At 43.2% G+C, this 14,154-nt stretch overlaps 1 protein-coding gene across 1 annotated transcript in view; it reads left to right on the top strand.

The window, feature by feature from the left end:
- LOC137791431 (anoctamin-4-like) overlaps positions 1-10,603 on the top strand; it is a 34,645-nt gene extending 24,042 nt beyond the window's left edge. The window contains exons 16-29 of the mRNA XM_068586385.1: positions 1,272-1,354; positions 1,878-2,018; positions 2,131-2,295; positions 2,423-2,459; positions 2,573-2,684; positions 3,277-3,334; positions 4,862-4,959; positions 5,238-5,380; positions 6,536-6,688; positions 6,787-6,934; positions 7,328-7,447; positions 7,866-7,971; positions 8,323-8,637; positions 9,221-10,603. Of these exons, the coding sequence (XP_068442486.1) occupies positions 1,272-1,354; positions 1,878-2,018; positions 2,131-2,295; positions 2,423-2,459; positions 2,573-2,684; positions 3,277-3,334; positions 4,862-4,959; positions 5,238-5,380; positions 6,536-6,688; positions 6,787-6,934; positions 7,328-7,447; positions 7,866-7,971; positions 8,323-8,514 (1,556 nt within the window). The 3' untranslated portion in view covers positions 8,515-8,637; positions 9,221-10,603. The remainder of the gene's footprint in view (positions 1-1,271; positions 1,355-1,877; positions 2,019-2,130; positions 2,296-2,422; positions 2,460-2,572; positions 2,685-3,276; positions 3,335-4,861; positions 4,960-5,237; positions 5,381-6,535; positions 6,689-6,786; positions 6,935-7,327; positions 7,448-7,865; positions 7,972-8,322; positions 8,638-9,220) is intronic.
- Positions 10,604-14,154: the final 3,551 nt, after the last annotated feature.

The following is a 14,154-nucleotide window of genomic DNA, read 5'->3' on the forward strand; positions in this document are numbered from 1 at the left end:
TCGCCTGCTCAGAGGATCAGATCCCTTCATTAAAGCTCCTTTAGAAGTGAACTCCCCTGCTGGCTCCACACGGGGAAGCGGGGCCTTCTCAGACAGCTGCGGCTCCGCGGTCACAACATTTCAAACCGGACGTGGGACGCCATGGAGCACAGACCCCGCGAGCTTCAGCTTCAGCGGAGAGACGTGTTTGTGTGCAATGAGTAAGCTATCCAGAGGACTTTGTTCAGGCTTCTGACGACACCGCTTCTCAACTACATGTCCTCCATTCAGGATTATTATGATGCACCACGGACGTCGTCAGCCTCAACGTAAATGATTCAAGTTTCAAAGCACCGTGACGGGGACTTCACAACTCGGTTTTGAGTCTTTTAAAGCTGAAATGACGAATATCAAAGAACTTGTCTATGACATAATTTACTCCCTGCGCAGAGAAGAGGCAGCGGTACACAAAGTCAGTGTGAGTCTCTGCTCAGAAGACAGAGGGTCCACAAAGGGACCTGTTGTTTCACAGAGTGATTGAGTCAGTGCTGTGGGTCATATCATGAAGGTCTTTGCTCTTATGTTGATGACTTGTCCACTCAAGTGATTGATTGCTTGATACCAGGTGTTCCTGAACAACGACAGGACGGAGGATGATTTGCATGCAGAGGTTTCGAGGCCATCTCACAAACTAGAAAGAGAGAATCAAACTAAGAACATATGATTCCCATTACAGCACTCGCCCATTTTCTTAGTACCTGAAACCTGAAACCTGCTGAGGGTTATATCAGGTCAAAAGGTAAAAATCAAGAAAAAAACATTGTATAAGTACTCCTAAAATCAATAAAAAAAGTGTTAGCTACCAAATTAAAAATCAAGGCTACAGTATTGTATATAGATATGTACAAGCTCTAAACACAACTTAAACAACACGTAGGATTAAGTGTCAGAGTAAGGGGCTTGAAGGGCCACAAATTTCAATTCTTTTATTGAATTTTTAGATTATTGTTACTTGCAGCATCAAGGCGTCATCGGCACGGCGAGTCCATCTTCCACCAGAGAACACGCTCATGGATTAAGATGAGATAAATAGTGTTTTTTATGTTGTGGTTGATTTCTTTTCTGGGTTGATGATGACTAATCCTTCAAAAGCCTGAAGCTGTATGAACTCTACCTCCTCTGTGACTCAGTGGGACGCCACAGGAAGCTCTTTTGCGTGTTTAATCACTACGCTTCGGGGCACGAACACATGCAAACACCTGACGTTTTTTTTTTCCCGCCATGTTTTTCAGCCACGGTCTTCCTGGAGTTCTGGAAAAGGCGCCGGGCGGTCCTCGCATACGACTGGGACCTGATCGACTGGGAGGAGGAGGAGGTGAAGCTCTTCCTTTTGTTGCTGCATCTGAGGGAAAAGGGCGTCTGAAAAAGGGAACAACTAAGTTGCTGCCCTTTATCTTCGTATTTGAATTGAGCCAACGTTCCTTTTGGCTTTACCGGAGAGGTTTCACCTCACAGACAATATCTCTGACCCTTGAGAAGTGCTTGGCTACTTCTACATCTTTCCGGTCGATGCTAGTTTGCAGGCATGTATTTATAAAGGTGGGACTGTTGCAAATCAATGCATGACTCACTGAAAATGTGACCCTACAAAGCCGTCTTGCGGCAATTTGTGTTTCGTCAGCACTTTTAGTGGCTTCATGATGTGCCTGCATGTCCTGTGCATCAACCTCCGTCTGTCAATCAAACGCTAACTGGCTCGTGGGCGTGAAAGTGACTCAGTCTTCTTTGTCAGGAACAGAAGACGAGTCTGATTATAAACTCTGAGATTCTGGGTTTTGAATCGGAAATGTATTTATTACAGTTTTGCTCACGCACGTCTTTGTCTTTTGGTCTTTCAGGACGAGATACGCCCCCAGTTTGAGGCCAAATACTCCAAAAAGGAGCGGATGAACCCCATATCAGGAAAGCCTGAACCCCACCAGGCCTTCAGCGACAAATACAGTCGGCTCATCGTCTCGGCCTCCGGGATCTTCTTCATGGTGAGTGTCACACGTCCAGCGGCGGGTACACAACTCTCTTTGTGTGTGTCGATGCCAATGGAAAGCCTTGTGTTCACGTTTGTGGCCGTGCCGTGTCGCTGCGATGTCACAGATCCTGGTGGTGATCGCCGCGGTGTTCGGCATCATCATCTACCGCGTCATCACCGTCAGCACCTTCGCCGCGTTCGGCTGGGCGCTCATCAGCAACAACTCCCAGGTGGCGACCACGGGGACGGCCGTGTGCATCAACTTCTGCATGATCATGCTCCTCAACGTGGTGAGTGGGAAGTGGTCCATGAAACACCATCATACCCAGACCCAATAGCTCACGACATGAAGTGTACCATCTCTTTCACTTCCTCCCTCAGTGATGGGTGACAACGTTGTGTCTTTCTTTGTTCCAGCTCTATGAAAAGGTTGCTCTTCTCCTCACTAATTTAGGTAAGTTGTCTGCACCGGCGGATGGGATGGTCTGGAAGCTGGAAGGGTGATGCAGATTGAACAACTCCTGTAAGTGTTTGTACCCGTTGATCAGCTTCTCTGTGCCACCACAGAACAGCCAAGGACAGAGTCCGAGTGGGAGAACAGCTTCACCCTCAAGATGTTCCTTTTTCAGTTCGTCAACCTCAACAGTTCCACGTTCTACATCGCCTTCTTCTTGGGAAGGTGAGGACGTTCCTGCAGAACACAGACAGTCAGAGACGCGCAAACGGCCGAGGCGTGTAACGTACACACGTCTTCGGGTGAAACAGAAACTCATCCGAGTGACGAGACACCGTATTTGTTTAATCTACAAATAGACACACCCTTGAGGCGCACCAGGGAATATTGACTCTCTCTTCAAAGAAGTCCCCAAAGCGCTCAAAGTATTCTCAGCTTTTTGTAGTAAACCAGCCAGCTGTGCAAGAAAAATGAAGTAAATCCCCAAGTGCTGAGAAAATATGGGACATCTAGAGCCGACTGTTGTATAGCATCCAAGTCAAAGAGCTTTCCAGCTTCTCATAGATAATATGTAATAAAGGCTGATCAGGGATATGTTTGGCCCAAAGTTTTTTTTTTACCTTTTTAATTTTTACACTTTACACTTTATTTACATTTTCCAACCCGACTTTTTGCTTTGTCAGTATAATATGTTTAAAACCATCACAAGATAAATGTGTTTCATAGCAAACGCATCTCATTGGCTACTGCAAAGCCTGCTGATATTAAAGCTGCCACCTCACAGAAGAAAGTTATTGTTTTTCTCCCGCGTTGACAGATTTACAGGCCGGCCTGGTGCTTATCTACGACTCATCAATCGCTGGAAACTGGAAGAAGTGAGTAATAACCTCACTTTTCCCATCGGGGGAGTAGCAGCAAAGCATTATGGGTCTAAGTATTTTCAAATTGGACATCGAGCCATTATTGTATGGCCGACCACGGGGCGTTCAACCTCCCTCAGCAGGCAGCGTCGCTGCCGGCAGTACTTATGGGAACATGCAGGGAAATAACACACACTGAGTCGGTCTCCGGGGACCAGAAGGCCTGAGTTGACGCTTTTAAATGCTGAGCTAACGTGTCACCGCTTGTTCCCATGGCTGCTGAAATGGAAATGGAAAAATTGTCGGTAATGTGACATGTACAGTACAAGTACGGCCATCTGGGGCTGCTCGGAGAGATTAGAGGCTTTTATGAACAGCTGCAAAGATGATGAAAGCTGCAAGCTAACGTGTGAAAGGTTTCCTCGAACAAAACATTTTGATCATAATTTGACGTCTGATTCGCTTGCTGACACAGGTGCATATGCAATGCAGCTCTGTGCTACAGCATATGGCTTTTAAATAACGCGGGAAAGAAGAAATTAACAGATAAAGTCAGAAAAACAACATTTTTTATACATAATAAACCTTAGTAATGCATGGAATGAGGAAAGATGGTAACAACAACCAATATATTACCAGCTGAAGGACCTTTCAAAAGTATTCCACCAGGAAAAAAACATCATTACATTTACTTGAATAAGCGTCATAAATCATTTGTTTTTCTTGCAAAGCAAAAGGAGAAGCTGCTCACGGCTGCAAAACATTGAGACGAATACTGTGTGTGTCCAGACAATTCCATACGACATGTTGAATGTTAAGGCGATCTCTTAGTTCCCATAATTAGAGCTGCCCTCCTCCCCGGGTATCTGGCAGAGGACCAGACTGTTACCATTACGAGACACTGAGCCGATCCCGGCCCCCGAATGCTGCGCAGCGCAGGTCCTGCCAAGAAATGTAATGCTGACAGGACACCTCAAAATGCTAACAAGGTCAATTATGACTCTTTCTAATATTAATGTTGGATCCGTGGAGGTTTTATACTTGAATGACGTCCCTTGACCCGAGAAAAGCGATTTAAAAATCTGTGAGTTCATCACAATGCTGATGGGCCGAGCAGGAGCTGGCGGGAGGGGCCAGCGGGCGACGTTCATGGGACTGAAGAGGCGCTATCGAGGGGTCCGGCATCCGGCTCTTAGAATATATCCGTGATTTAACATACCAAAGAGAAAGCCGGTGTTTATGGAGATGTTTTACCATCCTTTGCAATTTAGTCCATGTTTTTTCTTTGCAGCTGTGAGTTGCTCTTTCATTTCCTTCATGCAATGCACTGTGGAAGAATAATGTGAACAACAGCGCTCTCAAAGATCAAGTATTTTTGGAGTATAGTTAATTTTGCCGCGTTTATAGTGTTGGCAATTTGAGTCACAGTGAGCTATGCTTATAAAAAATGATGCATCTTTCGACAACAATGCAGAGTGCCATTGTAAGTGAGGGCTACAGTTATATTTGACCGTCTCTCTCTCTCTCTCCTTGCTGCTGTAGTGCCACCCCAGTGGCTGTCTCATCGACCTCTGTCTACAGATGGGGATCATCATGGTGCTAAAACAGACCTGGAACAATTTCATGGAGCTTGGCTACCCGTGAGTGATGTTTCTCACCTTCAAATGTTAAACATACCCAATAATGTTCATGCCCAAACCACAAATAATTTACAATATCAACTAATTCGGTGTTGAAGTTACTGTGAGGAAGACCGTCAGACCCTGTCGCAGTAAAAGAAGACATTTCTCAAAAGGACTTTGCAGTCGGAAACACTACCGCTCTGGTCCCCAGGGGCCGCCAAAGTCAACACGAGATTAAAGTTCCTCGTAGTATCTTGAATCTAAACGTCCTGTTTGCTCTGCTCTTGCTCTGCTAGGCTGATCCAGAACTGGTGGACGCGGCGGAGGCTGCGGAGAGAGCACGGACAGAAAGCCAAGGCCAGCTTCCCCCAGTGGGAGAAGGATTACAACCTGCAGCCGATGAATGCCTACGGACTCTTTGACGAGTACTTAGAAATGAGTACGTTGCATCTGGAGTGCCGAGTAAAAAATCTCTATCTGGGTTGTAGCACAGATAGTAAAAACCTTAAGTCATGTTGGCACCACAACCTGAGATGATCAGGTGTAAGGTTATCCTAATTGCACTCGACGGCTTAATCCTGTCTAATACTATCTATAATTCTTTGGACAATGCAACCTTTTCATTTGGAGCCCTGGCCGCTGCAGCGCATGTTATGTAACTGTGACACTGATTTTCTATGGATTAAATTTGGGCTGGAGCTTTACCACATGCTCGTATCTCTGTTGTTGCAGTTGTGCCTGCGGGAGTCATATAAATCAAACAAAGCTGCACTAATCAATATTTTTACATTAGCAATGAAAAAAAATACTGTGTAAAAGGAAAGGGTTTGCTTGTCGGGATGCACCCACAGAGAATTATTACTGTGCAGTTTCCTTGAATATTTTAGCACCTTTCAGCTTATCGTTTTGTTTTTTGCACACTTTTATTTTGGTTCACTGGACAGCGGGCAGCTGTTTCATCAGAAAGGCTCATAAACACACTCGACACCAGCGGCTCCACACCAAACAACAGTTAGTTAGCTTAACAGTTACCAAGCTAGCAAGGAGCTTGTTTGCTGATTATAGCAGCTAGCAGCTAGCAGAGCCAGGTGCAGGTGTGCTGCAGGAAGGAGTCCTCAAACCAGGGAAGGATTTAACATGTATGCACTTACAATTCTCTTGTTGTGAAATCCCTTACAGTTCACAAGTTAGATATTTACGATGAAAATTATGTATTTCATGTTGTGAAAGCGTTAGCAGCGGTTCAGCCGATTGCAAAAAAATCATAAAATAGGGTTTCAAGTGTGAAGATAAAATATTTGAAGTATTTTAATACATTTTCTTTAACAATCTAAAGTCCACTACCTTTGTCGAGGGAACCAGTGTAACGCTAACTTCCAGGCTGGCCTGCAAAGATTTCCCTCAGCAGTTTATGGAGAGAAAGCAGCGATAATACGTGAATATTGGACTTATATTAATCATATCGTCAGATATATTGTATCTGTTGCTCCACATCTGCTACATTACATTTGCAATTGTTGGCTGACATGTCACCCATGATAAACCTCTGCAGGAACTTCGGGGCCTGAAGGCTTGTGGTTGTTGTGTGTTTCAGTCCTCCAGTTTGGCTTCACCACCATCTTCGTGGCAGCGTTCCCTCTGGCTCCTCTCTTAGCGCTGCTGAACAACGTCATCGAGATCCGCTTGGACGCCTACAAGTTCGTCACGCAGTGGCGGCGACCTCTGCCCTCACAAGCCAAAGATATAGGTGAATGAAACAACTCAGGCACAACAAACCTTCGACGTTTGAAAGTGTAATATTTTTGGGGATATATATGCGTGTCTAATTGTGCGCGTCTGTGGCAGGGATCTGGTACGGCGTCCTGGAGGGCATCGGCATCTTGTCCGTCATCACCAACGCCTTTGTCATCGCGGTTACCTCAGACTTCATCCCCCGCATTGTTTACGCCTACAAGTATGGCCCGTGTGCCGGTCAGGGCCGAGCAGGGCAGGGGTGAGTGATGCTTTAACCGTGTAGTTTATATCAGTTTGGTCTCTATTAGTTCCTTTTACCTTCATAATTTAGTGTAGCAGTGCTGACATACAAATGTTAAAATCCATAGTACTGGAACGCTGCACAGTTTTTCTTTTCTGCTTCAGCTCCACTAATCAGTGTGTCCTCTTTATTCACGATGCAGCAGCACAAACACGTTTTTATTGAACTAAAGGTTATGCTTCTATCCATATGCGTTAGCGTTTAGCCTTTTAAATGTAACTTTTGAAAAAACTGTTTGCTCTCCCGCATGTTGCACGCAAAGGGACAACGTTGATTTGATAAATTGAGGATTTTGTTTCTGTTTTATTTACTGGAAGTGTTGACTAAAAGGATCGCTCATATGCTCCTCAGGTGTATGATCGGTTACGTCAACGCCAGTCTCTCTGTGTTTCGGGTGTCTGACTTTGAGAATAGATCCCAGTCGATGACTAATGGCTCCGAGCTGTTTGGAGAAGCTGTAAAGTATTGTCGGTAAGTCGTGTCTCTGTGTTTGTGTGTGTGTGTGTGTCAGCTTGCAGTGCTCATCGTGCATAAGATGTTCAAAATATACTGGAAACTGTCATTTCAATGCGGGTTACACAAAAAATAAGCTCTTCAGAAGCACAATACCTTTATCTGCCAGCATTTGCACAATCCCAGGAAAGTGTGTGTGGGTGTTTTCATCCATCACTTCATTAATGATATTAATTAACCAACACGCAGGCTCTTATTGAGCGCCGCATAAAATATAAATCACAACGTAAACAGTTCAAACAGAAGTTTAGATGCAACCCAGAAGCCGGCTTCAGCGAGAATACATCAAGTCGCAAAGAGAATTTAAAGTCAAAGTTTTCCCATCACACAAAAACAGATGCGATGACCTTTGAACTCATCTGTTTTGACCCACCAGGTACCGGGACTACAGGGAGCCTCCAGACTCGGCCGACCCTTACTCGTACACGCTGCAGTTCTGGCACGTCCTGGCAGCGCGGCTAGCCTTCATCATCGTGTTCGAGGTACGTGTTTTCAGTCGGTGACATATGGCGCCAGACAGCCGGCTGCAAAGGGATTCATACTCATGAGTAGACAGCAAGCTGCAATGTGCTCACAGCAAACAAAGAAGTCTTACTAATAGTCCAATCAATATAAATCTACTTCTTCTTCCGAACCCCCCCCAGAATCCAGGCATGATGGATTGCTCAAATAGTCCGTCACTTGCATTTTTATTTAACGCCTTTAACCGTCTGTCTCCACCTCGCGGTGGATGATTCAATTATCTCTTCCCGCCTTGTCACTTTAGTGCTGGGCTTGTTTTTATCGTGGAGGTAAGGCGCCGGCTTACGCGCTAACGTTCTCTGCTCCTGCAGCACATGGTCTTTGCCATCAAGACGCTGATCGCGTACCTGATCCCCGACCTCCCCAAAGACCTGCGGGACCGGATGCGCAGAGAGAAATACCTGATCCAGGAGATGATGTATGAGGCCGAGCTGGAGAGACTGCAGAGGGAGAAAAACGAGAAGAAGAAGAAAGACAGGGCCCATCACAAGGAATGGCCCTGAATGCACCGCATGCTTCGGCCGGAGATCCAGAACCAGTTTGTTCAGGTTCAGCTCCGTCCACGACTGGTGCACCCTCCTACATGTTTTTTCATTTAATACTGGTCGGCTGGAAAGATTGAAAAGGTCAGTCGGAAGCAGAGTTTTTAATCAATTTGTGGCTATAACGTTAGCTTGATCATCGGAGAAACTAGACAAAGAACATTGTCAAAAGTATTGGATAGGTGTGGACGCTAGAAAAAAAAACACAACAGAGTTCATGCATTTTAAAACGTAGACGTATTGGTGTGTGGGAGGAGCCTGAATGAGAACGCCTGTTTACACAAGCAGCAGGTTATTAGGTTGTTTTTATTCTCTCCAGCCTTAAGCCACAAATGTCTTCATCATAAAACATATCAAGCTACTGAATGCATGTTATCATAGTTGAAAGAATGTGTATTTCTAAGAGACCAAAATCAACAAAGGAAAGGAGGTTAAGCTTGTTTAAAGGAAAATTCATATACTATTTATTTATATATATATATATATATATATATATATATATATATATATATATATATATATATATATATATATATTTGTATTTTAGAGTGACTGCACCCTAAGACCTAAGCTGTGTACCTTAGGTCATAGCTCTAAACATTTAACGTGAGCCGCTGTATGTCTCCCAGTGTTATCAGCCCAACCGTCTGGTTTCTCTTACTCGCAGGTTACCGGCTGGTGTTCGCACAGTGGAGGAAGGAGAGGAGCGCCGGGTTTCCTGCATGATACTGGACCCTCATACCTTCCTCCTGCCGTGTCAGACCAGCACCTCCTAGCAGAGAGTTGATGAACTGCACCCAGCAGGCCGCCCCGTGTCTGCATTCATGACGGATGTCGTCCCCCTGAACATCCTGGCAGTGGGTTTTGCTACCTTTTTCTCTTTCTTTTTTCTTCAGATAGTTTCTACCACTTTGGACTCTCAGCAGCGTGCGTCTTCAGATCCTGAATGTAGATTTCAAGCAAGACTACACTTTTACAGATGTCTTGTTTTGGACAAGAGAAATGACTCTATGGACTTCCTGAATGACAAACCCTGTGCACGGGACTCCTTGTTTGAGGAGTCCACGTGTTGGTTTATTGTAAATAGCAATATTTAAATGAATGTCAGGCCATCTGCTGCGCTATAGTCTGATGCAATAAAACAGTAGAGAATGCAGGTGGGATTGCTGGCAGCTGAAAATCCGACTGATGGAGCCGGGAGCCGAACCGCATCGCTTTGAGTAGCCTGTAGCAGGGAGCTGAGCAGCACCGCTTGATCAATGGCACAAAGCTAAACTGCACTGCTGGCTTAACTTTGTATGAAGGAGCAGCGGAAAGAATATATGAACAGTCGGAATATTAGAAATTATAGTGTGAGCAATGAAGTGTATTTTTGGAATAAGTGAAAAAAAATAGTTAAGGTCCAAACCTCATAAGCACGAATTATAGAAATTGTTTTTATTATTATTTCATTTTAAAAGGTTTTTTAGCGCTCAGGCAGCTTGTCGTATGCTCAAGCAACCTTTCATGAAGGGCTTTTGTTTTGAAAATCTCTCAGCCTACTTTAGGGTCCCCTCATAAACTCCTGTTTCCAGCTGAAGACTTCCTCTCCTGTACGTGGACACAAAACGGTGAAAGCGGTTCTCAGTGAACATAATGTATTTTATTTATCTTAAGGAAGTCTTACAGTTGAAGTCCCTGGAAGACAAATCCCATGTGGTCAAATCTTGTGTCATGTCAGCTAACAATCCACCTCAGAGGTCAGAGCAGCGATCTAATTGGCTAATCTCAATCAAATTAAAGGTTGAGATAATGTCCTCCATGAGCTGAACATTGGGAATGAAGTTGAAATGAAGTTGAAGATGGATGTAAGAAGTGAATGTGTGTGAAGTATGAAGGTCAAGAACATAGATGGGTTGCAGCTGTTGCCCAGCAATCTCACCAACGAAGACAAAGTGAGAAGAACGTGAGGATCGCTCACTTCAGCATTCCCAACAATCACATCTATAAGAGCTTGAATGGGAAATGCTTTCCATTTAGATTCATAACTGCATTAATAAACAATATTTATTGTAAGGAAATTGGACTTGCCTTTGTGTGTGTTTCTTCGGCGTTGCACAACATGTGGAGTCAAGAGGAACAACCATTTCAAACCTTTTCTGTGCAATAGGACAAGAGAATTGCTCGATTTAGTTTTTTAAATATATTTTGTTATAAATATTTGTATTTATCCATGGAGAGATGAACGAGCAAAGACAAGAAGCAAAACAAATAAACACTTAACTCTTCGTCAGAAGGGATGAGTGTGTTCTCGGCTTCATGGTAGTTTCACGCCAATACTTTTTTCCTTTTCTTTTCTGATATTTTAAAACAGATTTCACTCATATAGGGCAGATTTATTTCTTACTTTTTAAGTTAATTGTGCATTTACATAACAAAAATATCCCCTACATTCTAACCTTTTCAAATTTGTCTTTATTGTTCTTAATTTATTTTGTTAAAATCCCCCAAGGTAACAAAATTAAAATGTAGGACCTCAACACCCTAAATGCCCTAAATGCCCTCCCTCCAGGTCAAAGGTTAACGGCTGTTGAGCTCAACCAGAAATTATCCTTCACACCACCAGAGGGAGGCAGAGGGCTTAGTTACGCTTCAGCAACAACATATTTTCATCACTTATTCATTCACTTATTTACTCATACTTTTCTTTCTTTTTTACTATAATAAAATTATTATTATTAATAATAATAATAAATAGCATAGCTACTGAGTCAAATTTTACATTGAGGGAATTCAGTAAGGGGGAAATGTGGTGACGTCATTCCCTGACTGTCTGTTTCGCACCATAAGCAGTGTTACCTGTGCAGCTCTCAGAGAAAATAAGCAGTTTTTTTTACAACCATCCTTATCGCTCCATAATTTAGGAAGCGCAGCACTGCCTGCATACTAATGTCATTTTATGAGCGTATCCACTGGGGCGCAATGTAGTCATCAATATTCTCATTGTGTGAAGCTGCATTGTGAATATTATTGAACAGCATGACAGAGTCATGCTGAAACACGTGTGCCCTGGAGGACAACCTCCTCGGGTGAGTTAATTGCATGTATAAAGAGCAGGAAGAAAAACACGCTCATTAATTATTATTAGTTGTGAATTAAAACCCTTTAAGACCCAGTTTCCAATGAATGAATTGATGCTTCCAATAAATATTGTCTGTATATAAAAACGGACAAAGCTCCACTATTAAAAACACGTCATTTAGCCATTTGTTATACACGTTAGACACATGTTAGATACATGTTAGACACATGTAGACACATGTTATACACATGTAGACACATGTTATACACATGTAGACACATGTTAGACACATGTTATACACATGTAGACACATGTTAAATACATGTAGACACATGTAGACACATGTTAGATACACGTTAGACACATGTAGACACATGTTAGACACATGTAGACACATGTTAGACACATGTAGACACATGTTAGATACATGTTAGATACATGTTAGATACATGTTAGACACATGTTAGACACATGTAGACACATGTAGACACATGTAGACACATGTAGATACATGTTAGATACACGTTAGACACATGTTAGATACATGTTAGACACATGTTAGACACATGTAGACACATGTAGACACATGTTAGACACATGTTATACACATGTAGACACATGTAGACACATGTTAGACACATGTTATACACATGTAGACACATGTAGACACATGTAGACACATGTAGATACATGTTAGATACACGTTAGACACATGTTAGATACATGTAGACACATGTAGATACATGTAGATGTGTGTAGGTGTGTATAGTTGTAAGTGTGTGTAGGTGTAAGTGTGTGTAGGTGTGTATAGATGTGTGTGTGTGTGTGTGTGTAGGTGTGTATAGATGTAAGTGTGTGTAGGTGTGTATAGTTGTAAGTGTGTGTAGGTGTGTGTAAATGTAAGTGTGTGTAGGTAGGTGTGTGTAGATGTAAGTGTGTGTAGGTGTGTGTAGATGTAAGTGTGTGTAGGTGTGTATAGATGTAAGTGTGTGTAGGTGTGTATAGATGTTTGTGTGTGTAGGTGTGTATAGATGTAAGTGTGTGTAGGTGTGTGTAGATGTAAGTGTGTGTAGGTAGGTGTGTGTAGATGTAAGTGTGTGTAGGTGTGTGTAGATGTTTGTGTGTGTAGGTGTGTATAGATGTTTGTGTGTGTAGGTGTGTGTAGATGTAAGTGTGTGTAGGTGTGTGTAGGTGTAAGTGTGTGTAGGTGTGTGTAGATGTCAGTGTGTGTAGTGTTTTTAATACCGGCCTGTATAAAGAAGTAGCTTTTGGTTTTGTGTGGTAACACAATTCCAGGGGGATTTGTTTTGTTTTGGACATCTCTGCGTTTTAATAATACCGTTTTAATACGTTTTAACACATCTGTTTACACAACATCTATCGTTTTGAACATGCAAATAATCATTTGAGAGCAGGGGCTTGTCCTCCGGCATGGATTACCCGGGTGAGGTGGCCTTCGCACAAACTCCATTTTGATTATTAAAAGCAGGGACAGGGGAGGCAAACTGTGTTTTGTTTCCTATTAAGGCAACTCCTCTCCTCTCTAAGAGGATTACTGCTGACACACGCTCGGGAGTTACGTAAGGCTGCCAGGGGATAACATCTGACATTTCCTAACATCCTGCATTTTGGCAGCTCGGCTGAGGTGTGCTGTGGACAGTCAGTGCTCGGTGTAGAAGAACAGAGGGGACGTGTGGACTGGAAACTGATAGTGTCGTCTACAGTCGATGTAGAATGGACAGGCCTCGTGCCATGTTGCTGTACATGAAGGGATCAGATGTATGTCAGCATGATGTTGGTGAACTAAATGTCTGTTGCTGCATGGTTGATGTTGGTGTAAGGCTTGTTCTACTATCTCTTTTCTGTGACATTCAAACAATAATTGATCGTGTTTAGGGATCTTATCTTGCCATTCTGCTTCTTTATCTAGCTGTTATGTTGCCATATTAAAGCTGTACTAATCAATATCTTTCCATGAACAATGGTTTAAATGACATTGACACAAATGACTTTGACAGAAACACAACTCTGTTGCTTAGGTTTAGAGGACCGTAGCTGTTTATGATTAAATACGATTGCGGAGATAAAAACGCTGACAGTAACACAACCAGCATTTCTCTCTGCACGCCCATAACCCTCCATGACCCTCTGAGAGAAAGAAGTCATCACTCGATCTACCAGCAGGTACAAGGTTCTTGGTTGTAAGTTTCTTCTTCTTCTTCTTCTTCTTCTTCTTCTTCTTCTTCTTCTTCTTCTTCTTCTTCTTCTTCTTCTTCTTCTTCTTCTTCTTCTTCTTCTTCTTCTTCTTCTTCTTCTTCTTTCTTCCATAGACTCTAACAAAAGGTGCATTACCGCGACCTACTGCCGCTGCACCAATCACAGCGCATGTTGATGGTCACGTTGATGGTCACGTTGATGGTCACGTTGATGGTCTGGGCCGAAACACACTTCCATAATGCTCGCAGGCCTCGCCATGAGTCGCCGCTAATCTACCAGAGAAACAGAGGTGACATGTGATTGGACAAGAGCTCTTTCTAGCC

The sequence above is a fragment of the Clinocottus analis genome, unplaced genomic scaffold (assembly GCF_023055335.1).
Source record: "Clinocottus analis isolate CAN_PGR_092001 unplaced genomic scaffold, fCliAna1.0.p SCAF_20, whole genome shotgun sequence".
Taxonomy (NCBI): domain Eukaryota; kingdom Metazoa; phylum Chordata; class Actinopteri; order Perciformes; family Cottidae; genus Clinocottus; species Clinocottus analis.